The 26,228-nt window shown below is 42.4% G+C and overlaps 1 protein-coding gene across 1 annotated transcript; it reads right to left on the bottom strand.

The window, feature by feature from the left end:
• Positions 1-560: 560 nt before the first annotated feature.
• Positions 561-26,228, bottom strand: LOC139542800 (ubiquitin carboxyl-terminal hydrolase 4-like). The gene is made up of 22 exons (XM_071348641.1): positions 26,036-26,228; positions 21,501-21,628; positions 21,161-21,291; positions 20,957-21,083; positions 20,685-20,830; positions 20,116-20,177; positions 19,820-19,963; positions 19,536-19,653; positions 19,287-19,460; positions 18,867-19,025; positions 18,551-18,775; positions 18,191-18,274; positions 17,515-17,609; positions 17,127-17,309; positions 16,354-16,574; positions 15,945-16,154; positions 15,694-15,764; positions 8,909-9,024; positions 8,596-8,745; positions 4,985-5,088; positions 4,385-4,473; positions 561-2,878 (listed from the first exon to the last, which is right to left on the bottom strand). Exons 1-22 carry the CDS (start codon positions 26,185-26,187, stop codon positions 2,750-2,752), a joined length of 3,018 nt encoding a protein of 1,005 aa, XP_071204742.1. The 5' UTR covers positions 26,188-26,228; the 3' UTR covers positions 561-2,749.

The raw sequence follows: 26,228 nt of genomic DNA, 5'->3' as shown, positions 1-26,228 counted from the left end.
AGAGGGATTTTTCAGAATTGTGAAAGTAGCCAAACCAGGAAATGCAAGTCATTCTGACCAGCAAAATCAGGCTTTTCAGGTTCTGCAGTGAATAACTTCCTTCTGAATTAAGACCGGACTATAGGTGTTTCACTAAATCATAGCAGTATTATGTCACTTGTTCTCCTCTGGAAAACAGGCTACCAGTGTGACTGTGTGAACCGGCAGTAAATGTAGAATTTTTGAGCAATTTGATAACACCATTTTGAGCAGCTTTATTCTGAAATATATACTGTCTATTCTGGGGGAAGGGGTTAATGGTCTAAAGAGGGAGGATTTAGCCTAATATTTGCTTACACACTTAGAATGCCATTTTAGTGATTTCATTCTCAACTACTCAAGGAAGTTATTCTGTAAAAAAAAAAGAAGGAAATTAATGCAATTTCAGGTTGATTCCCTAAAGATGTGGCTTAAGGATATTGTGGGCACTTACGTAATAAACTAGTCATTTAGGCAATGTCTGCAATACCTCATTTTTTTCTCTTGAACTGTTCTGGAAAGCAACTAGTCCAAACAAGATATCCTTTTAGGCTGCCAGTCTTTATTATATTTCCAATCCAAATAATTCTCAATTAAAAACAAATATTGCAGATATTGGCAATATAAATATTACAACAGTTATGTCCCTATTTTTGAAATAGTGTGATTATTTACATCTATTCAAGATATTGACAGCAAATTGACGCTCAAATTGCTAAGTTGCTCATGAGGATTGTAAAGAAAAGCAACTAATCCAATCTGTTTTGGACAGCTGGATGCCTTTTTCACTTGCTATAGAATATTACAGATATGGTGTAAAGCTTTTCTATTCATTGACATAAATATGGTTATATTAATCATGTAATCATCTCAGGAGGGCATAATCACAGAGGGACCAACCAGCAAACAGGACATTTGCAGTCCCAAAGACATTTACATGCTTTTGTGCCACATGGAAAAAGCACAGGACAAATGCCAGAGCTAGAATTTATCTTACGGGAAATCCATCCATGAAGTAGTTACTGGTATCTTGTATCAACCTTTACAAGACACTTAGCAACACAGGGAAATTCTACGGAAGGGTGCTGAATCTGGAGAAGGTATCAGAGGCACTGGTTCCTGACATGTATTGTGTTGCCGTCACCAGCCCCCCACAAGCCGAGCAGCTGTTACTGAAGACTACTAGTATTTAATGGGACACATTTGTATCAGTGAAGAATATAGAGCTACGTAGCAACAGTCCGACAGCATACAAGCAGATCGATTTATAGGAGTCCTTTTTCCATCCATTGACGAGCAAGATGTCATGTCATTATTATATATTTTATTTAACAGCTGATTGGTTGTCTGAGAGTCCATTGTGGGAGAACATGGCTACAGATGCCTGCAGTCCTTAACAAACTGAGGATGCCTTTAAGTTATTGCTGTCCAAATTCTATTTGACAATGGATTGGAGACTTATCACAAACAGCAATAATTTCAAGTCTCAAATTTAGCACCACTTTCATACATGTCAGATTTCAATGCAGGACTGTAATACCACAGGACAGGTAGCCTAAGGACAGGCCATAGCTGGCAGTCGGAGTGTCCATTCAGTCAGCAATCAAATATGCTTGGAAGTACAGCCATATTATCTGGAAATGTATGAGTGGTCAGGGCCTTGCCACATGTCATTCATAGATGTATTATTCCAGATGCAACTAAAGGAAAACTTAAAGTGCTTCCTTTTTGAAAACAGGTTGCAGGATTAAAAAGGCCGCTGTTGCTTTTGCGTAACGAGGGGGAGCAGCACATCTTTAGCAGGATGAGACGTATCTCATAGAGCACGGGGGTGTATGAGAGAGACAGCATTAGCATGCCTGGCTTCATAAAGAGCAGGCGCTAAGGTCTGACTGAAGTCACGTCTCTGAAAATGAAGCCTCTGCCACAGCATACATCAAGGCACAGTAAACAGGACCTTAAGGGAACACCATATACTGTGGAAATGACCTGCAGGCCAACCCAGAGGCAGACTAGAATGAAGGGGCCTGTGTGTGTTTCTGTAGCAGAGGGAACACTTCCAGTGTGCCTTTCTGACTGGATCCATTCTTCACAGGAGGCAGAAGGTCACAGGATCCATCAGTGTCATGTGTTGAATTCTGTATACATCTCAATGTTAAATACAAATTTGCATAAATTCACCCCTGCCCTGGAGGGTTATCATCACATACACAAATCAGAGACAACTCAAGGGCATGTTTCCCCTTTCCCCCCTGTCTGTCAATGCAGTTGGTACATTTCTTTAGAATGTACAACTTGGAACGCTTTGGTAGAAACAAGATGTGGATTTGGCTTTTTTTATTTTTTGACTTTTCTAGTGGGTAACAGAAAAGTTTGCGTTAATAATACTTATGCATTTTAGTGCACTTCTAACATTCTGTTCGTCCAGTGAGAATTCTAAGCCTTTTTATATTCCTCTTTATTTATTTAAACTAGTCAACTTGATTTCACACATCAGCAGGCCACCGGCTCCAGGGAGGAAGTCTCTCGGGTCAAGCATCTAACAAGGCTTTTGGCTCTTGGTGACGATGTATGAGCAAAACAAAAAAACAAAAGGTGTGCTGGGTTGGGGGGAGTTAATAATATTGACTCAGAAGTCTTATGTCACTGAAGTAGCTTGGTGTGTGCATCAACAAAGTGTGTTTTTTTTTTTTGCTTCAGTGCGTGTCATGTCCTTGAGCAACAGCGCTGCTCAGTTGGTATCCATGTGATCTTCGGCGGCGTCGGCCGTGGCGCCACCTAGAGGGGAAGAGGGCGGCGGCTTGGCGGGGACGTCACCCGCATCTCTGCGTTGGTAAAATAGCACGTAGGCTGCTTTTGTCTGTGGAGGGGATAGGGGATAGAGTTACACCACAGCAACACTGACACGCAACACCAAAGGACATGAAGTCAATGGAGAGCCATCATCACTGCTGACATTGGACACATGGAACAAATAGCTCTAAGGGTAATAACGAGTCCCACATCAGAAATGTTTATAACCAACGTTTCAAAAAACAAGGGCTAGTCAGACCCCTTGACTTTTTTCACATTTTGTTACAGCCTTATTCTAAAACGGATTAAATTGTTTTCCCCCATCAATCTAAACAATATCCCATAATGAAAAAGCAAAAACAGGAAAAAATAAAATATATATATATATATATTACATTTACAGACATTGGTCTTCTTGGGTATGACGCTACAAGCTTAGCACACCTGTATTTGGGGACTTTCTCCCATTCTTCCCTGCAGATCCTCAAGCTCTGTCAGGTTGGATGGGGAGTGTCGCTGCACAGCTATTTTCAGGTCTCTCCAGAGATGTTCGATCGGGTTCAAGTCCGGGCTCTGGCTGGGCCACTCAAGGACAGACTTGTCCCAAAGCCACCCCTGCGTTGTTTTGGCTGTGTGCTTAAGGTCATTGTCCTGGTGGAAGGTGAACCTTCGCTCTGGTCTGAGGCCCTGGAGCAGGTTTCCATCAAGGATCTTTCTGTACTTTGCTCCGTTCATCTTTCCCTTGATCCTGACTAGTCTCCCAGTCCCTGTCGCTGAAAAACATCCCCACTGCTGCCACCACGCTTCACCGTAGGGATGGTGCTAGGTTTCCTCCAGACATAACACTTGGCTTTCAGGCCAAAGAGTTCAATCTTGGTATCATCAGAACAGAGTATCTTCCCCAGATCTGTGCCTCCACACAATCCTGTCTCAGAGCTCTACGGACAATTCCTTCAACCTCATGGCTTGGTTTTTGTTCTGACATGCACTGTCAACTGTGGGACCATATATAGACAGGTGTGTGCCCTTCCAAATCATGTCCAATCAATTGAATTTACCACAGGTGGATTCCAATCAAGTTGTACAAACATCAAGGATGATCAATGGAAACAGGATGCACCCGAGCTCAATTACAAGTCTCATAGCAAAGGGTCTGAATACTTATGTAAATAAGGTATTGAGCTGACAAGGCAAACATCTGTCATTCTGCCCCTGAGCAAGGCAGTTCCCTGGGTGCCAATGACGTGGATGTCAATAAAGGCAGCCCCCCCTCATCTCTCTGATTTAAAGGGGTTGGGTTAAATGCGGAAGACACATTTCAGTTGTACAACTGACTAGGTATCCCCCTATATTTCTGTTTTATTTTTAAAACATTTGCAAACATTTCTTAACCTGTTTTCACTTTGTCACTATGGGGTATTGTGTATAGACTGATGAGGATTAGTATTTATTGAATCCATTTCAGAATAAGGCTGTAACGTAACCATGTGGAAAAAGTCTAGGGGTCTGAATACTTTCCGAATGCACTGTATACAGTTACACATGAACGGAAGGTTTGAAGTGGCTCACTCACCACAATCTGATCCTCCGAGGCAGCCGATACACTACTGTCATCAAAGTAATGCCACTTCCCATCAGCTTTGTTCTTTCCGTAGGCTGTGTCTGAAGGTACAAGATATTGGAGGAACATTAGAAAACTACATCATGGTCAGGGAGGTCTAAAGTTGAGCTGGGATGAATATCTGATGAACTGGTTAACACTAGCAGGCCTGGTTAGTCACCACCAAACACGAGCTTGGCCAAAATACATGAAAAGGTTTGAGGAAATAGAAATTGATAAAGTTCACACTTCATGCCATGTAAGTGGGAACCAACAGTCGAAACACAACTGACTGTTTTACCAACTGAAATTTGACCTGCTTCAGGTTACCAGGTACTAAAACAAATAGTTTTATCAGCAGATAGTATTGTGCAGATAGCAGGGCTGGACCTTGCCATTGTGCCACCATGAGCAAGACTAAGACTTATCAAGGCCTTCATATATCAGAAATTCCTTTAAGACAAATACTTTTTAAAGGACCCACGGACACCCTGGTGTAAGTTATTATCTAGGTCTGAGAGTCTGCATTAAGGATAGACCTGGGTTTTACTGGCAGAAGCAACCATTACTCACAGTGGCCTCCACCCATTCCTCCATAGTGGTTGGAGATAGCAATGAGGTCATAAACATAGGGTCCGGCCTTTGGGTCACACACAAACTCAGACATGTTCAGGTCCCTGTGTGGAGAGAGAAGACGTCATTAGCAAAACCTACTACTACACATTACATACACACAATGACTTGGACTGACAGCTAAACACACAAGCACAGGGCTATACAGAAAACCATGCTAATTTTATCAAGTGTGATTCATCAACTGACTGGCTTTCTTGATGTCTATAGTATTCTTTCTGGTATGCAATCTGGTTTCCGCTCAGGTTATGGATGTGCCACTGCAACCTTAAAGATCCTCAATGATGTCACCATTGCCCTTGATTCTCTCATCCATTTATATGCAGTCTCATACTCAGCTAGCCCCTCCCTGGATGTTGTGTTAAATGCTCTACAACAAAGTTCTTAGTGTCCAACAAGCTTTCTCTACCCTTAATCTTGTTCTGAACACCTCCAAAACAAAGGTCATGTGGTTTGGTAAGAAGAATGCCCCTCTCCCTACAGGTGAGTTCACTTCCTCTGAGGGTTTAGAGTACTTGGGAGTTTGGCTAGACAGTACACTGTCCTTCTATCAGCACATATCAAAGCTGCAGGCTAAAGTTAAATCTAGACTTGGTTTCCTCTATCGTAATCAGTCCTCTTTCACCCCAGCTACCAAACTAACCCTGATTCAGATGACCATCCTACCCATGCTAGATTACAGAGACGTTGTTTATAGATCGGCAGGCACGGGTGCTCTCGAGCGGCTAGATTTTCCTCACCAGTCGGTCATCAGATTTGCCACCAATGCTCCTTATAGGACACATCACTGCACTCTATACTCCTCTGTAAACTGGTCATCTCTCTATACCCGTCACAAGACCCACTGGTTGATGCTTATTTATAAAACCCTCTTAGGCCTCACTCCCTCCTATCTGAGATATCTACTGCAGCCCTCATCACCCATTACTCATCACCCAACACCCATTCTGCCAGTCACATTCTGTTAAAGGTCCCCAAAGCACACACATCCCTGAGTCGCTCCTCTTTTCAATTCGCTGCAGCTAGCGACTGGAACGAGCTGCAACAAACACTCAAACTGGACAGTTTTATCTCAATCTCTTCATTCAAAGACTCAATCATGGACACTCTTACTGACAGTTGTGGATGCTTTGCGTGATGCATTGTTGTCTCGACATGTTGTGTTGCTACCATTTTATTATTGTGTTGCTACCATTTTATTATTGTGTTGCCATGTGTTGCTGTCTTAGGTCTCTCTTTATGTAGTGTTGTGTGTTTTGTCCTACATTTATATATTATTGTTATAAAAAATAAAATGTAAATAATCCCAGCCCCCGTCCCCGCAGGAGGTCTTTTGCCTTTTGGTAGGCCGTCATTGTAAATAAGAATTTGTTCTTAACTGACTTACCTAGTTAAATAAAATAAAAATAAAAGTCTATACTGGACATACTGGGCTCTGTCGGTCTCAACCATCCTCAGTAAGCATGAGTCAGGTTCTTGGAAGCTGCAGGGCTTGTCTAGGTCAGTTACATTTAATTCTGCTTCCTGGTTCCTGCTGCATAATGTGACTCAGTAGAGATCAGAGTACACAGCACAGGGAGGCTCACGGGCATTCAGCCAGACAACCCCCACACAGGTAGCTTTTATACAACATGATATCAAATGGCTTCTTGTCCCAACCTGGAGAATAACCTGAGTATTCTGCTAATGGAAAATACATTCAAATGACCCTGGTTTAGTTTAAAGAGCTTTTTGTGATGGTGAAATTCCCCTTGTGTAATTGTTACCCAATGTAACTATACCACAGATGCTATTGTTGTCTGTTGGAGCTTGACGTCAGTTTCTCTGACAGTTAAGACTACTCAAATGTGACCATGACTTCCTCAAATAGACAAAGGCCTTGTGTATTGTACGTGTGTGTGTGTGTGTGTGTGTGTGTGTGTGTGTGTGTGTGTGTGTGTGTGTGTACACAGGGTTGGGGAGAAGGGAAAAAAGGGTAACTCATTTGTTACATTACCAGCAAAAATACTGTAATCAGATTACAGATACTTTTGAAAAACTAGATGATTACTTCCAAGGATTACTTTTAAATTCAGAAAGGATGTTTGCGGGAAAAAAATCATTGTCACTTCTCGGTTTCTCAATGACATTGAAATCAGCATTGAAAATAGGCGCAAGTTTAAGTTTGTTCCACCTGAGCGAGAAAAAAGCAGGAATAGGCTTTTGTATGCTATAGTCCAAGCTATGTCCAATTGTGCGACTGCTGTCGTTATCCAAAGATTATCCAACTTGAATAAACGCTTTAAGGTAAGGATGACAGCAGTGTAGTCTACAGCGATACGGAGCGATACGGATCACTTATTATTGATATCTACATAGCGCATTGATGTGAATCACACTGCTGCTCTCTCATTTAGCTATTTGCGACTTACGGATTGTGGTTGTTGTGGATGGCTGTTCACAAATCTAAATGTGTATTTGAACCCAATAATGGTTGAATTCAAGAAGATTAAGCTGCCTATCAATCACTGGTTTTTGAAACCAGTTAACAGCCAGTGAAAAATGCGCTAGTCCATAGGCCTAATGGACACATGCTCAAACACACACTTTTGATAGACTTAAAAAGGGGCAATCTGTAGTTACTACATCCATTTATGGACTTACAAATTATATATATATTAAATGTAAAGATAATATTCTGATTTAAATTATATGTAGTAGAAAGCGATGGGTTAAAAGAAGCCTACATAACCAATCCATTATGTAAAATTTAACATTCATATGGCCAGCTATGTAAACTTTAACATTACAGGATAAATAAATAGATATCGTTCAATTGGTAACATACATTTTTGTTTTCTTCTAATGCATCTTAAGGGGAAAGTAATCTAAAAGTAACTGAATGTAATCAGATTATGTTACTGAGTTTGGGTAATCCCAAAAATTACATTACTGTTAACAACTCTGGACTAGTAACTAACATTTAAAAAGTAACTTTCCTAACCCTGTAGTACTCACACTAGATTAATTACAGGGGGTGCTGTTTGGATGGCAACGCGCCTCCATCTTGGCACTCCTCAATTGTAAAAAAAAATATATTTGGGAAGCTATAGAAATGCATTTATTAATGTCTACATTTGTTTTTGCCACTGACTATTAGACACCTTAATGCATATGTTTTACTTATACTATGTGAGCTAAACAAAATAAAATGAAAAAATCTTAAATCCATGTAATTTTGTTGTTGAAACATTTAATTGAAATACTGTAGAATTCCATATATTCCTATGCAGGACTGCTTCTTCTATGCCTCTCATTGGCCAATACACAGCAAGCCAGGGTTTCTACAAATCTAGCAAACCAGCACCCTCTAGTGTAAAGCTGTGTCAATTCCCTGGGTCCATAAAAGTTGACGACAAAACAAAAGGATGCTTTCATCGTTTGACCTCTCAAAATACAAAGAATGAAGAGTACAGACAATGTCCATCTCAATGTGAATCATTGTTGATAAAATAATTACAAAAAGGACACAGTTAGAACTGCTCCACCTCTTGGCATAGTGCGGTCTGTACCTGACAGGGAAGTCCACCACCGTGTCCAGCTTGTCCCTCCAGCAGCGATTGTAGGAAAAACGCTTCAGGTGGACCACCAGGATGCGAGGCAAAGACCACAAGTCAAATTTCTTTGTGGCCTGTTGGTGCTTCTTACAGGTGGGGCAATACCTGTGTGAAAAAGTGAAGAATCATTGATTTCAGTACAACATAAAAACAGCATTAAAATTCACCACAGAACATAGTGGTTTCAACAGCGTAGGGAGTAGAGTGCTAAGAGCTAGTGTATCTTGTTGACCCTGTAAGACAGTGCTGTAGTGATGGTGGGTCTCACCATGGGTCGTGCTCTCCTAGTGTCTCCATGGTAGTGAAGAGCTCAATGCATTCCCTCAGAGCCACCGTGGCCTTCTTCTTTGGGGCCTGGAGCATGCTCTCATGCTTCTCATATGCCTACAGTTACACAGAGGATACAGGACTGAGTAACAGGCATACACACCGTATAGACATAGCCAGGTACACATCCCATGAAATAATAAAAAATGGTGGGATTTTTTTTATCCGGCAACAATGTAAATGCCAAAGCCTGCCACCTTACCCTCCAACGGAGACATTTCTTTATCAGTGCCTAAATGTTATTTTATCTACTGTACAGTTTTGTTTATGCATGTGTATAGATGAATGTACACTGAACAAAAATATAAAATGTAACAATTTAAAATATTTTTAAAATAATAGTTACAGTTCATATAAGGAAATCAGTCAATTGAAATACATTCATTAGACCCTAATTTTTGGATTTCACATGACTGGGAATACAGACATGCATCTGTTGGTCCGATAGCTTAAAAAACAAAACAAAAATATATATAATAATAATAAGGGCATGGATCACAAAACCAGTCAGTATCTGGTGTGACCAACATTTGCCTCATGCAGTGCAACATCTCCTTTGCATAGAGTTGATCAGGCTGTTGATAGTGGCCTGTGTAATGTTCTCCCACTCCTTTTCAATTGCTTGGATTAGTTGCTGGATATTGGTAGGAACTGGAACATGCTTTTTATTTAACCAAGCAAGTCAGTTAATAACAAATTCTTATTTACAATGACGGCCCACCAAAAAGGTCTCCTGTGGGTACGGGGGCTGGGATTAAAAAAAAAAAAAATAGGACAAAGCACACATCGTGTCAAGAGAGAGAACACTACATAAAGAGAGACCTAAGACAACCTAGCAAGGCAGCAACACATGGTACACACATTATTGGGAACATACAACAGCACAAAGGGCAAGGTAAAGAAGGCTTTCATACACGGCCATCCAGAGCATCCCAAACATGCTCAATGGGTGACATGTCTGGTGAGTATGCAGGCCGTACAGGCCTCTTCCAGGAATTGTGTACAGATCCTTGCGACATGGGGCTGTGAATTATCATGCTGAAACATGGGGTGATAGCGGCGGATGAACGCTACGACAATGGACCTCGGGATCTCGTCATGGTATCTCTGTGCGATCAAATTAACATCGATAAAATGCAATTGTGTTTGTTGTCTGTAGCTTATGCCTATCAATACCATAGGCCACTACCACGAAGAGCACACTTCTCCAGCATGCCAGTGGCAATCGAAGGTGAGCATTTTCCCACTGAAGTCAGTTACGACTCCAAATTGCAGTAATGTCAAGACCCAGGTGAGGACAACAAGCACGTAGATGAGCTTCCCTGAAACAGTTTGACAGAAGTTCTTCGGTTGTGCAAACCCAGTTAAATCAGCTGTCCGAGTGGATGGTTCCAGACAAACCCGCAGGTGAAGAAGCCGGATGTGGAGGTCCAAGGCTGGCGTGGTTACACATGGTCTGCGGTTGAGGCCGGTTGAACGTACTGCCAAATTCCCTAAATTGACGTTGGAGTCGGCTTATAGTATAGAAATTAAGATTCCATTCTCTGGCAACAGCTCTGGTGAACATTCCTGCAGTCAGCATGCCAAGTGCTCGCTCCCTCAAAACTTGAGACATCCGTTTTATTGTGTTGTAGGACAAAACAGCACATTTTAGAGTGGCCTTTTATTGTCCCCAGCACAAGGTGAACCAGTGTAATGATCATGCTGTTAAATCAGCTTCTTGATATGCCACACCTGTCCGGTGGATGGATTATCTTGGCAAAGGAGAAATGTTCACTAACCGGGATGTTAACAAATCTGTGCACAGCATTTTAGAGAAATATGTTTGTGCATATGGAACATTTCTGGGATCTTTTACTTCAGCTCATCACAAATGGGACCAACACTTGACATATATATTTTTGTTCTGTGTATAATAACTGACACCAATAATCAGGGGTCGTGATAACGCAGGATTCAGCATTTTTCATACAGAAAAGGAAAGTTAAAACAAAGAAAACATCTTGCTGCATTTTGTAAACTCTGCTTGGCTTCAGGTTCACTTCAAATCATTCATGTAAATGGAGGAATTTAGCGCATCAGTAGCACTTCACTCAGATGAAATATACACTAGACACACACTGCATCCGGAAAGTATTCAGACCCCTTAACATTTTCAACAATGTTACGTTACAGCCTTATTCTAAAATTAATTAAATAAAACAATTATCTACAGACAATACCCCATAATGAAAGTGAAAACAGTTGTTAAATTTTGCAAATGTATTAAAATAAAAACAGAAATAACTTATTTACCTAGGTGCTATGAGACTCAAAATTGTGCTCAGGTGCATCCTGTTTCCATTGATCAATCTTGAGATGTTTCTACAACTTGATTGGAATCCACCTGTGGTAAATTTAATTGATTGGACATGATTTGGAAAGGCACACACCTGTCTATATAAAGGTCCCACAGTTGACAGTGCATGTCAAAGCAAAAACCAAGCCATGAGGTCGAAGGAATTGTCTGTAGAGCTCTGAGACAGGAGTGTTGAGGCACAGATCTGGGGAAGGGTACCAAAAATGTCTGCAGCATTTAAGGTCCCCAAGAACATACTGGCTTCCCTCCATCATTCTTAAATGAAAGAAGTTTGGAACCACTAATACTCTTCCTAGAGCTGGCCGCCCAGCCAAACTGAGCAATCAGGGGAGAAGGGCCTTGGTCAGGGAGGTAACCAAGAACCCGATGGTCACTGACAAAGCTCCAGAGTTCCTCTGTGGATATGGGAGAACCTTCCAGAAGGACAATAATCACTGTAGCACTCCACCAATCATGCCTTTATGGTAGTGGCCAGATGGAAGCCACTCCTCAGTAAAAGGCACATGACAGCCCGCTTGGTTTGCCAAAAGGCACCTAAAGGACTCTGACCATGAGAAACAAGATTCTCTGGTCTGATGAAACCAAGATTGAACTCTTGGTCTGAATGCCAAGCGTCCCATCTGAAGGAAACCTGGCATCATCCCTATGGTGAAGCACGGTGGTGGCAGGATCATACTGTTTTTCAGCAGCAGGGACTGGAAGGATCAAGGGAAAGATGAACGGAGCAAAGTACAGAGATCCTTGATGAAAACCTGTTCCAGAACCTCAGGACTGGGGAGAAAGTTCACCTTCCAACAGGGCAACAACCTTATGCACACAGCCAAGACAACGCAGGGGTGGCTTTTGGACAGGTCTCTGAATGTCCTCGAGTGGCCCAGCCAGAGCGGATTTGAACATCTCTGGAGAGTATAGGTCGACTTATGATTTTTCAACACCGATACCAATTATTGGAGGACAAATAATATTTTAACTTAATATAGATAGATTTTATTTATTTAGTCTCATAAATAATAAAACATGTTCAATTTGGTTTAAATAATACAAAAGCAGTGTTGGAGAAGAAAGTAAACGTGCAATATGTGCCATGTAAAAAAGCTAACGTTTAAATTCCTTGCTCAGAACATATGAAAGCTGGTGGTTCAGTATTCCCAGTTAAGAAGTTTTAGGTTGTAGTTATTACAGGAATTATGACGCGTTGGCTACTTCTCTCTATACCATTTGTATTTAATATACCTTTGACTATTGGATGTTCTAATAGGCACCTTAGTATTGCCAGCCTAATCTCGGGAGTTGATAGGCTTGAGAGCTGCTGGCAAACGCAGTAAAGTCTGAATGAATGCTTACGAGCTGCCGCCTACAACCGCTCAGTCAGACTGCTCTATCAAATATCAAATCATAAACTTAATTATAATATAATAAACACAGAAATACGAGCCTTTGGTCATTAATTTGGTCAAATCCGGAAACATGTAATTTCAAAAACAAAACGTTTATTCTTTCAGTGAAATACAGAACCGTTCCGTAATTTATCGAACGGGTGGCAACCCTAAGTCTAAATCTTGCTGTTACATTGCACAACTTTCAATGCTGTCATAATTATGTAAAATTCTGGCAACTTAGTTCACAGTTTGCAATGAGCCAGGCGGCCCAAACTGTTGCATATACCCTGACTCTGCGTGCAATGAATGCAAGAGAAGTGACAATTTCCCTAGTTAATATTGCCTGCTAACATGAATTACTTTTAACTAAATGCGCAGGTTTAAAAAATATATACTTCTGTGTATTGATTTTAAGAAAGGCATTGATGTTTAGGTACATTTGTGCAACGATTGTGCTTTTTTCACAAATGCGCTTTTGTTAAAACATCAACTGTTTGGCGAAGTAGGCTGGGATTCGATGATAAATTAATAGGCACCGCATTGATTATATGCAACACAGGACAAGCTAGTTAACCTAGTAATATCATCAACCATGTGTACGGTAGTTAACTAATGATTATGTGAAGATTTTTGTTTATAAAGTTAAGTGCTAGCTAGCAACTTACCTTGGCTCCTTGCTGCACTCGCGTAACAGGCGGTCAAGCCTGCCACGCAGTATCCTAGCGGAATGTAATCGGCCAAAAAATGCCGATTACCGATTGTTATGAAAACTTCGGAGGTCGGCCCTAATTAATCGGCCATGCCTGAAAATAGCTATGCAGCGACGCTCCCCATCCAACAACGCTTGAGGATCTGCAGAGAAGACTGCAGAGAAAAATGGGAGAAACTCCCCAAATACAGATGTGCCATGCTTGTAGCTTCATACCCAAGAAGACTTGAGGTTGTAATCACTGCCAAAGGTACTTCAACAAAGTACTGAGTAAAGGTTCTGCATACTTGTGTAAATGTGTTCAGTTCTTTTAATATTTTTTATAAATTTGCAAAAATGTAAAAACTGTTTTTGCTTTGTCATTATGAGGTATTGTGTGTAGATTGAGGGGGAAAAACTATGTTTTAGATTAAGGCTTTAATGTAACAAAATGTTGGAGAAGAATACTTTCCAAATGCATTGTACACACAAGTATGTGGACACCCCTTCAAATTTGTGGATTCGACTATTTCAGCCACACCTGTTGCTGACAGGTGTATAAAAACGAGCACACCGCCATGCAATCTCCATTGTCAAACATTGGCATTAGAATGGCCTTACTGTAGAGCTCAGTGACTTTCAACGTGGCACCATCATAGGATGCTAGCATTCTAACAAGTTTGTAAAATTTCTGCCCTGCTAGAGCTATCCCGGTCAACTAAATTTGGTTATTGGGAAGTGGAAACGTCTAAGAGCAACAACAGCTCAGCCGCGAAGTGATAGGCCACACAAGCTCATAGAATGGGACTGCAGAGTGCTGAAGTGCGTAGGAATCGTCTGTCCTTGGTTGCAACACTCTACCGAGTTCCAAACAGCCTCTGGGAAGCATCGTCAGCACAAGAACTGTTCGTCAGGAGCTTCATGAAATGGGTTACCATGGCTGAGCAGCCGCACACACTCCTAAAATGCACAATGCCAAGCGTCAGCTTGAGTGGTGAAAAGCTCGCCGCCATTGGACTCTGGAGCAGAGGAAACGCGTTCTCTGAAGTGAGGAATCACGCTTCACCATCTGTCAGTCTGACGGAAGAATCTGGGTTTGGAGGATGCCAGGAGAATGCTACCTGCCCCAATGCATTGTGCTAACTAAGGTTTGGTGGAGAAGGAATAATCTGGGGCTGTTTTTAATTGTTTGAGCTAGGCCTCTTAGTTCCAGTGAAGGGAAATCTTCACGCTACAGCATACAATGACATTCTAGACGATTCTGTGCTTCCAACTTTGTGGCAACAGTTTGGGGAAGGGCCTTTCCTGTTTCAGCGTGACAATGCCCCAGTGAAGAAAGCGAGGTCCATAGAGAAATGGTTTGTCGAGATTGGTGTGGAAGAACTTGACTGGCCTGCACAGAGCCCTGACTTCAACCCCATCGAACATCTTTGGGATGAATTGGAATGCCGACTGTGAGCCAGGCTTTATCGCACAACATCAGTGCTGGACCTCGTGGCTAAATGGAAGCAAGTCTCCGCAGCAATGTTGCAACATCTAGTTTCCTTCCCAGAAGAGTGGAGGCTGTTATTACAGCAAAGGGGGGACCAACTCCATATTAATACCCATGATTTTGGATTGATGTTTGACGAGCAGATGTCCACATACTTTTGGTCATGTAGTGAATTTTCTCTCTTCATTGGATCACCAGACAGCGCTCTGACTGATGTGTAGGCTACTTCTCTCTGGTATAGTTTTTGTCCGGTAGAAAGTTCAAACGCGAGATTAACTTCAAACAAACATTAGGAAATGTTGCTGGCTACATTCTGTCTATGATACACAGAAATATGATGGCCATGCATTGTTTTTTGCAAAAAATATCTTGCCTTTTCATTGTAAGCTCATTTACTTGTGGCTGCTAGCAAAACAGCTTTGCACTTCTTTGTCTGTTGATATCTGATGTTGTACTAAACTATAGTGGCACACCCGTTATCTCTATTGAAGCAAAAAAAATAACACTACTTTCAATATCAAACGCAGATTTATTGATGTCTGCGTATTGAAAAGGCAGATTTCTGAAAGCTAATGCAACCCTTAATAGATTATGTAATGTATTATCGATGACGCCAAAGGAAATACTGTACCATGTTTGACTATCATTGTTTTTAGTGTCTCAAAACTCTATAGGAGTGGTCCACAATGTTTTTTGTATTGTCAATTATGGTATCATTGTGGAGTGACACTAAAACATTTTTCAAACTCGAACTCCAACAAAAAGGGCTTTGGGTCCACCTGATCACGTCAACTGAAAGTGTACTGACCTCTGCTTCCTGATCGTCATAACACAGTTTCTTTGAGTCCGAGTCCCAGTCGATCGCCACTGTGGAATGTGCTACGGAGGAGATAAGGTGCTTTGGTCAGCTTGCAACTCACATCTAAAGCCGGTTCTCTAATTCAAGAAACATTTTAAATCACCTGGGACTTCTGAAAAACCAGTTTAAACTTTTCTTTCCAAGACGTTTTTTTAACTGGTTGAAGCACTCAAAAGTTAAATGGGAGACTGAATACTAACTATTTAGTTTGAGGATGTTTCCGTCGCAAGGCAGTGGACTGATGTTGGCCGTTCCGTAAGAGTTGACCATGCTGAAGGAGAACAGTTTGGGCGGGGTGCTGGAGCACGGCTTGGTTTTAGGGCCATTCTCCAGGTCTGAGGCGTCCTCCTCCTCTGACTGGCCGTTCTCTGGCTCCGGACTCACCTGTTGATCCATGGCCTCCTCCTCACCTGGAAGTTGGAAATCACACAAGCCATGTCAGACCGTGGGAATGAAATAGGGCACATGTACATGAATGCAAAACTAAAATGTGCTTGGTACACATTCATAATAAATATAATAAACAATAAATAACATAATAAAGATACCAATAGGTGTACGAGATGTAAGTAACTGTACTGCCTTTAGACAGTCCGTGTTGTTGCTTACCTTCACACACCCCGTTCCCGTTGGAGGTTCCTGAGTGGTTGCTGCTGTTGCTGGAGCTGCAGGATGCCCCGTCTGACAGGGGGCTGCCACTCCCACTCGCTGCAGCGTTGCGATTGGAGGATGTTGTTGAGCACTCTGCTGCCTGGCTGCAGCTGGCGGAGGAGGCAGAGGCTGAGGCCCTCCCCTCACCGGTGGAGCTTTGAGAGCGCGTCACGTAGCGCCTGGGTTGGGGAAAAGTTGGTCAATATTGTACATTTTAAAGGCCCAATGCATCCATTTTTATATCAATATAAAATACTTTTTGGGTACCCTTTTGGGTTAAAATGGGCAAAAAAGTATTTCTCAAGCAAGAATTTTGGAAGTAGTCAGAGGGGAGGTGGAACCTGAAAACTAGCCGTTATTGGCAGAGAGGTTTGAACTCTGTTATTGGTATATTAACCAATTTACCAGATGGTGATGTCACCATGGAAAGCCGAAACTCCCGCCCATGCAAACCTACTGATTAGAAGGTCCTATGTAGATTGTGTTTTCAACCAGCAACTATCAGGAATAACACTGATAGAATTGTCACACTTTCAGTGTTAGATTCATCAGCTGTTGTACAATATGATAGATAACAGAATCGACTGCACTGGGCCTTTAACGTTTTGCCACATGTGCAAAGCTCACATTTCTCACATAACTACATGTTAAATATCTCAAGTCTGTGTGGGGCATACTGTACATATGATCACAAGTAGAAACAAAAGCAGGCCCACAGACACTGTACCCACCCAATCCTCTCCAGCACCTTCTCGTAGAGCATGTCAGCGGCCAGGTTCTGCCGGGGCACAGTGATGAGCAGGGGCTGGCCAAACAGCATGGTGCCCGTGGAGCCTCCTGTGTGCTTGGAGTGGCGCTCCCTGAAGTACACAGGCAGGTTCATACTCTCCGCATCCTCCTCCGCCACCTCATACCTGGACCACAAACATGGAGAATGATAGTAGCATACCGGAGGTGTTTTTGTAAAAACATATATATTGTATATGTTGAGTATTTGTAGTGTTTACTGTGTGGTTATTCTATAAACTCCTGGCTAACAATAAAGTGACTGATGTCTGCGCATACCCAACCACTGTTCAATATGTTATCTTCCAGTGCAAGAGAGGGGACAAGGCTTACACAAAAATGTCATCCTTCTCCATGATTTGGTTGAGGCCATCGTCTCGTCTGTAGATCTTGTGGAACCGGTGATTGTAAACATCCGCCACCACCATCTAGGAGGACAGGAGAAAACATTTTTGGCAGGGGTCTCCAATTATATTCAGCCGTGGGATGATTTTTCCTTGAGCAGATGGTCGGGGGGGCCAGAACTTAGTTATAAATTATTTGTACACTGCAAATTGACAGCAAGAATCCCAAACAGATATAGTATGACAAAAATGTAATCATTTCAAACCTTCCAGTTGGATGCGATCACATATGCCTCTATTCATGAGTGGGAATAATTTAGAATAGATTTTGTAAATTAAAATCCCTTTGAGCTCATTCTGGGGATCTTTTATTAATCAATGTTGTTTTCCCATTAATTTCCAAATAAATCACTTGTGAGCCGAATTTGGCCCGCGGGCCACCTATTGGGGAACCCTGATTTATGGTTCTCTCAACTGGAGTCACTTTATCAGACCGTCAATTGGGCAAAACGTTACCCTCAACTGAAGATAGTCTCACAAAAAACCTTTACAAAGTATTAAACTACACATTTATTTAAATCTTATCAAGTCATGAACAAAATGTCACCATGAGCACGCTGTAAAAATAGAGTCCAAAAGTAAAATGTCCCTTATTCAGCTCTCACATTCTCAGCAGGGATTCCAGAGAGCCGGGACAAGGCGCTGCACAGGTCTGTCACTGAGCCAAGCTTGGGGACAACCACTCGGTACTGGGGAAGACAAGGAGAGACGCACAGGGAGAGAAGAGATATTTTTACTTCCGTCTACATGGATGTTAAGACCTCAGTAGGTGAACCGTGGCCAACTCTGAAATCGAAAACATTACAGCAGCATGTACAAAGACCACTCGGTTTCTAGATCTCCGTTGAGACTGGTCTGGTATGCAAATGTTTGATTTACATTGCAGACGACACAATATTGTTATTATGACAACAGTGTCCATCTCCATGGAGGGGTAAAAGCAGTGCCCATCCAGTGTGTGTTACCTGCGTAGGTCTGGACTGGGGATCGATGCGGACCAAGAACACTTCCATAGTGCGGTCCTTCTTCATGGGCAGAGGCAGTGTGAGGTAGCAGAATGGGTCAAAGGTCACAGAGACCTTGGCACACTCTGGACACACCAGAGTGGATTTGAACAGGCCATGGAATATGTCCACGATGATGGAGTCATTGCGCAGGCGATGGTTAGTCCAGGCTTCCTTAGCTACAATCTGTTATACAGAAGAAGAAAACTGATTTGTACAGAAGTGATATTTTGCAGTGTGTGTGTGTGTGTGTGTGTGTGTGTGTGTGTGTGTGTACCTCGTCTTTCCGGCCCCCTGCATCCTGCAGGGCCAGGTAAGGCTTCTTTTTAACGCGGTTCAGGTCTTCGTGAAGCCCGTCCATCAGGAAGGCCAGCAACTCCTGGGAGTCCTGCTGCTGGTACCCTGAAAACTGGGGGGCGAAGCGGCCAACTTGGGTCTGGGATATAGTGGGAACACAGGGTGGCGGTTAGAAGACTGTGCAACTTGTCAATCACGCATGTATTAAAGTAATTGTGACAGAGCAATGAGCATTGAACTATCTGCATGAGTTTGTAAGTCAGAAACTGAAAGAAACTCCATAGAGTTTAATTGGAGAAATCTACTGGTCAAAAAGAGGGTGAGGAAGGTGCACTACAAGACAATGACAATCGCAGTAGCCTATAGAAATTCAGTCTACTGTGTCTGTGGCGCGGCTTACTTTAAAGGTGCGGGGGGCCACGTAGCTGCTGCGGCTGAGCCACATCTGCTTGACCAGGTCTGCGTAGGACTCTGCAATCTCCCCCCTCATTCCTAATGGATTCTCCCGGTTGATTTCCGCCTCATACTGGTCATCTAGGAAGTATTCCGTGAGAGGGGATGCGTTGCTCAGGCACTGCAACAAAACAGTGAGGTGAGTAAGAGGGAAATATCAGTTCAAAGTGTGAGTAAGTGAGTGAGTGAGTGGTACCTGGAGGGCAGAGTTCATGAAGCAGGTGTTGCCTAGGTTACTGAGACCACAAAGGCCAGGTTGGGATGGTGACTCTCTGTAGTTGTAGGATGAGCTGTATGAATTGTAACCTCCCAATCTGTAGAAACAGTAAGGTTGAGTCCAGTGTATAACAGATCAAACATCAACAGATTGTATAAATCTTCCTAAACATAAATGTTACTCCATTGAGCTGGTCAGACTAACTAGTGATATCCAAGTACTTTGCATATTGTGTCATAGTGACAAAATCACAGTGTGCTTGCCTATTGCCAGAGGAGGTGCTGTTGTTCAGTGTACTGCCAGAGTTGCTGCTGTCCCCATTAGTTATTGTTGAGGAGATGGTTGCTGACGAATTGGAGGAGAGCTTTGGGGAGGTAGTGAAATTCCTGGATGTGGCCGTACTAGATCTGAATAACAGGAACATAGAAAACTTACTGGACAAGTTTCAGACATTTTGCGCAACCAGACATGATGGAACATAAGCCATTTTAATCCAAATGTACAAATTGCCACAAAGTCCTAGAACAGAGCAAGGGTAACCATAGACCGATTAACTTACTTTGGATGGGAGGCTTGTCTGGGCCACGTGCCGTCCTCATTCTTGCGTTCGATCACGAGCACCTGTGTGGGAAACAAGCCGGTGAGAGCCGTGCCACAAAAACTAATCTCAGCTGAACCCAGCTAGTCTCACACAATCTTCCTGATCTCGTAAACTTACATAAACGTATGTAAGCTTGCGAGACCCGGATGGTAGTACGAGGCTAGAACCCAGGTGACCTCAAAGACAACTATCATAACATAATCAATTTGCAGTTAATAACTGCTGGGTAACAAAACATGAGAGCAAAACAACCTCTGACATTAGGAATGTTTTGATCCCTGATGGAACTAATGGTAATCAAACGTAGCTACAATTTCAACTATTGGGAGGAACAACTGCTGATATAAGTGATTAAGTATACAAACGTGACACCATTGCAGCTTCCCTTAAAAAAAATGTATAGTGAAACCCCTGTGCTGTGTGCCTAATGAAGACAGAGCCAGTGGTCAAAGGGTCTAGCTCTAGCTGTGTGTGGCCTAGCAGTGAGTGAGCTGAAGTGGGGTGTTGGGATAGAGATAGTACTCTACCTGGCCTTGGAAGAGACCAGCATCCTGCACGGTGCTGTCTGGCTTGTTCAGCTGCTCGTATGTGTTGCTCATGTATTTGTTCCACAGTCGAGTCTCCTTCCCTGTTGGGATCTCAAATAGCGACCGCATCTCCTTCTCTATGGTGTCTGGACAGGGCACACACACAAAATATTTAGCTAATCAAAAGTCAGAAGTGCCTGAATATGATACATAACTAGTTAGTTCACGCGTCAGTTTGCTCTCTGGCCCACAGTACAGTAAACCCCCTTTACCTATAGTGTCAGCTTTGCTGAAATGACGTGTGATCACATTGTCCATGTTGTCATTCTCACACAAGTTGAGCTCCAACAGATAGACCTCCACTTTACAGTGCTTGACAAACATACCGTGTTCAACCACCTACGGAGAGAAAGAGCAAGGTTAGAGAGAGACTAAAGGAAAAGGGTGAAAAAAATAATAATAATTCATAGCGTCACCTTTCTGACGATGGGCCGCTGGCCCTCAAGGCAACCATACCAGCAGACAAGCTTGTTCCACGCCTCAGTGGGCACAAGGACATAGTCCAGCTCATCTATTAGGTGCTCCTTCAAGATCTGGGTCTCATGGTCTGAGAAGAAATAGAGTAAAGGTAAGTTATGACACCAAGTATTTAGAGTGAGCAAGTATTTTGAGTGCTTGTTTATAACTAGTTGTGTAGATTCATGCTCAAAGCAGAGACAGAAGAAAACACATTGGCATACTCACAGATTAAGATACAACATTTCACATGGTGTAAGGCTGTGAAGAATGTGTCAGTGAATATGATGCCTGCATTACCTGAGAACAGGCCTGAGTTGTCAACAGGGCCGGGATAGAGACTGTGCTCTCCAACATTGTACATATCCCAGCTGTCAAATCCCACATATTTCTTCCACTGCTTAAACCACCTGCTATCAATCAGAAACCTGCAAAAAAATAGTGCCTTGGTAAGATACTGTTTGCGAGGAGAGGATGACAACGTGCAGCTTAAAATAAATATCACACAAGGGTAAAAGTAATAATATATAAATGCCATTTAGCAGACACTTTTATCCAAAGCGACTTAGTCATGTGTGCACACGTTTTATGTATGAGTGGTCACGGGAATCAAACCAACTACTCTGGCGTTACCAGCACCATGCTCGGCCAACTGAGCTACAAAAGGAACTTGCATGCAGACAACTTGTTCCACTAGTTCCTACATTATGTCTAACAATGTTAGTATTCATGTCTAGTATTCACTTATTTGGAGTATTTCTCCATCTGTCAACATACAGTACCAGTCAAAGGTTTGGACAAACCTACTCATTCAATCAAATTTATTTATAAAGCCAATTTTTACATTTGCCAATGTCACAAAGTGCTGTACAGAAACCCAGCCTAAAACCCCAAACAGCAAGCAATGCAGATGTAGAAGCAGTGGCGAGGAACAACTCCCTAGAAAGGCCAGAACCTAGGAAAAGACCTAGAGAGGAACCAAGGGTTCTCTTTATTTTTACTGTTTTGTATGCTGTAGAATAATAGTGTAGACATCAAAACTATGAAACACATATGGAATCATGTAGTAACCAAAAAAAAGTGTTAAACAAATCAACATTTATTTTAGATTCTTCAAAGTATCCACCCTTTGCCTTGATGAAGGCTTTGCACACTTGGCATTCTCTCAACCAGCTTTGCCTGGACTGCTTTTCCAACAGTCTTGAAGGAGTTCCCACATATGCTGAGCACTTGTTGGCTGCTTTTCCTTCACTCTGCAGTCTAACTCATCCCAAACCAATACACAGCTTTTGGAACGGAAAAAAAGAAATCACACATTTGGACTCATCAGACAGATTTCCATCGGTCTAATGTCCATTGCTCGTGTTTCTTGGCCCAAGCAAATCTCTTCTTATTGGTGTCCTTCAGTAGTGGTTTCTTTGCAGCAATTCGACCATGAAGGCCTGATTCACGTTGATGTGTCTGTTACTTGAACTCTGTGAAGCATTTATTTGGGCTGCAATCTGAGGTGCAGTTAACTCTGATGAACTTATCCTCTGCAGCAGAGGTAACTCTGGGTCTTCCTTTCCTGGTGGTCCTCATGAGAGCCTGTTTCATCATAGCGCTTGATGTTTTTTGAACGACTGCACTTGAAGAAACTTTAAAGTTCTTGAAATTTTCGACAATGACTGACCTTCATGGTCTTAAAGTAACGGACTGCCGTTTCTCTTAGCTTTTTTGAGCTATACTTGCCATAATATGGACTTGCCCTTTTACCAAATAGGGATATCTTCTGTATACCACCCCTACCTTGTCACAACACAACTGATTGGCTTAAACGCATTAAGGAAAGAAATTCCACAAATTAGCTTTTAAACAAGGCACACCTGTTAATTGAAATGCATTCCAGGTGACTACCTCATGAAGCTGCTTGAGAGAATGCAAAGCGTGTGCAAAGCTGTCATCAAGGCAAAGGGTGGCTACTTCGAATAATCTCAAATATATTTTGATTTGATTGACACTTTTTCAATTTCGACTACGATTCCATAGTTTTGATATCTTGAACAAATGTAGAAAATAGTACAAATAAAGAAAAACCCTGGAATGAGTAAGTGTCCAAACTTTTGACTGGCACTATACACTTAACAAAAATATAAAATGCAACATGCATGTATAACATTGTTGGTGTCATGTTTCATGAGCTAAAATAAATTATCCCAGAAATGTTCCATACACACCAAATATTGTGCATAAATTTCAATTTGTTCACATCCCTGTTAGTGAGCATTAATCCTTTGCCAAGATTATCCATCCACCGGATGGTGTGGCATATCAAGAAGCTGATTAAGCAGCATGATCATTACACAGGTGCACCTTGTACCGGGGACAATAAAAGGCCACTAAAATGTGCAGTTGTCACAACACAATGCCACAGATGTCCCAAGCTTTGAAGGAGCATGCAATTGGCATGCAGACTACAGGAATATCCACCAGAGCTGTTGACAGAATTGAATGTTCATTTCTCTACCATTAGCCGCCTCCAACGCCATTTTAGAGAATTTGGCAGTGCGTCCAACCGGCCTCACAGGACCTCCACATGGGGCTTCTTCACCTGCAGGATCATCTGAGACCAGCCACCCGGACAGCTGATGAAACTGTGGGTTTGCACATCTATAGAATTTCTGCACAAACTGTCAGAAACCGCCTCAGGGAAGCTCATCTGCATGCTCGCCGTCCTCACCAGGGTCTTACCAGACTGCAGTTCTGCATCCTAACAGACTTCAGTGGGCAAATGCTCACCTTCGATGGCCACTGGAACACTGGAGAAATGTGCTGTTCACGGATTAATCCTGGTTTCAACTGTACATGGCAGATGGCAGACATCGTGTAGGGCGTCGTGTGGTAGAGCGGTTTGCTGATGTCAATGTTGTGAACCGAGTGCCCCATGGTGGCGGTGGGGTTATGGTATGGGCTGGCATAAGCTACAGACAACAAACAATTGCATTTGATCAATGGCAATTTGAATGCACAGCGATACCGTGATGAGATCCTGAGGCCCATTGTTGTGCCATTCATCCACCGTCATCACCTCATGTTTCAGCATGATGATGCATAGCCCCATGTTGCAAGGATCTGTACACAATTCCTGGAAACTGAAAATCCCAGTTCCTCCATACTCACTAGACATGTCACCCATTGAGCATGTTCGGGATGCTCTGGATCAACGTATACAACAGTATGTTCCAGTTAACGCCAATATCCAGCAACTTCGAGCAGCCATAGTAGAGTGGGACAACATTCCACAGGCCATAATCAACAGCCTGATCAACTCTATGTGATAGAGATGTGTCCCACTCCGAGGCAAGTGGTGGTCACACCAGATACTGACTGGTTTTCTGATCCACACCCATACCTTTTTTAAGGTATCTGTGACCAACAGATGCATATCTGTAATCCCAATCATGTGAAATACAGATTAGGGCCCAATGAATTTATTTCAATTTACTTATTTCCTTACTATGAACTCAGTGAAATCTTTGAAATTGTTGCATGTTAAGTGTATATTTTTCAAAACAACAACAAAACAAAACCGTCTTGTGCTCTAGGTCACATTCACATACAGTAAAAGTGAGCAAGGATGTCAATCTCAAGTAAGAATATCTTCCACTGCATAAACTTGTTAGCAGGATTTCACATGGTCCAAAGCTCAGGCAGTGGGAAACTTTATTTGTAAGCATCTCCCTTTTTAGAATAGAAAAAAAGATCAAGTGACTAAATTAGCTAGGCTACTCGAAATGAGATACAAGGTACTGCAACTAAAGCCTTTATAATACCCATCTCAGATGGGTTCAAAATTAGGTCTAGAGTCTGCAAACTAGTCAGTCAGATAGCCATAGGCCAATTTCTTCCCATCTGACATTAACTTGTTCACCCTGTTCAGACAGGCTGGGAGGCCAAAACAATGCAAGTTGTCTGGAGTCTGGCCCCAGGAACATACCAAACATGTCATCAATCCCAACTAAAATGATTGTTTCCTTGAGCTAAAAAAAACATTGTGTGAATTCATCTAGCTAGATGTAAACATCATAACATTATATGACCCGGCAGACTACTTTCTCAACTCAAGACAATTGGTACTGTAATGCCATTGTGGTTAGCCTAGCTCTCGCTGAGCCCATTGGTTGTTTCCCCTCCCTTGTTAGTCAGTACTGATTTTGCTAACCTACGTTAGCAAAATAGATAGAGGAAAGAGTTTGGTTTCCAAACTATATTAGTTAAAATATTGCAAATATTTTGCCTGGAAACCTGACAGGGCCAGTCGCTGGTTGTTATCCAGGTCCAATGACAAAGCATTAGCTAGCTAGTAAGATAGCAAGCTAACTAGCTAGCATTAATTCGCAGTCACTCCACTTTATTGCATTGAAGAAGGGCCTTTGACTACACCTCGTCATGTCGTAGCTAGTTAGTCGGCTAGTAAGCTAATGTGAGCAGACATGGCTAACTTGCGCAATGCCTTGGCTTGTTAGTGAACTAACCTTAGCTATTAACTACTACTACTACTACTACTACTACTACTACTACTACTACTACTACTACTACTACTACTACTACGTTGCAGTGGTCGATAAAGTAAATATTATCGGATGAGGAGACATAGCTAACGTTAGCATGTTCATTCCTGCCCTGGCCCAACAAATCAAACCATTTCCTGTTCAATGGGAACCGGTTTACCCGTCTAATGACGGGCCTATGCTATTGCTAGCTACTTTCAGTTCCCGTGAACTGTAAGTAGATAGCTGGCTAGCATAGTAGCTATTATTGGTTAGCTAGCTAACGTTACATTCAAAACACATTACCACTCGTCGCCCTTTCGTAGAATTGTTTTGAGAAGTGTTCCAATACTCTGCTTTTGACTTTCGGTTGAAGGTGTCGGTATTTGAGCGGCTACCGGCTCCGGATCGGGGTCTGCCGCACTACCCGACTCGGGTCCGCCTCCCTCGGCCATCATGCAATAAGTGAGCCAGAGTCGTGAACGCGCGGTAGAAGAAC

Source organism: Salvelinus alpinus, chromosome 2, assembly GCF_045679555.1.
Source record: "Salvelinus alpinus chromosome 2, SLU_Salpinus.1, whole genome shotgun sequence".
Classification (NCBI taxonomy): domain Eukaryota; kingdom Metazoa; phylum Chordata; class Actinopteri; order Salmoniformes; family Salmonidae; genus Salvelinus; species Salvelinus alpinus.
The sequence above is the reverse complement of the archived record's forward strand: the minus strand, read 5'-3'. Positions and strand labels throughout refer to the sequence as shown.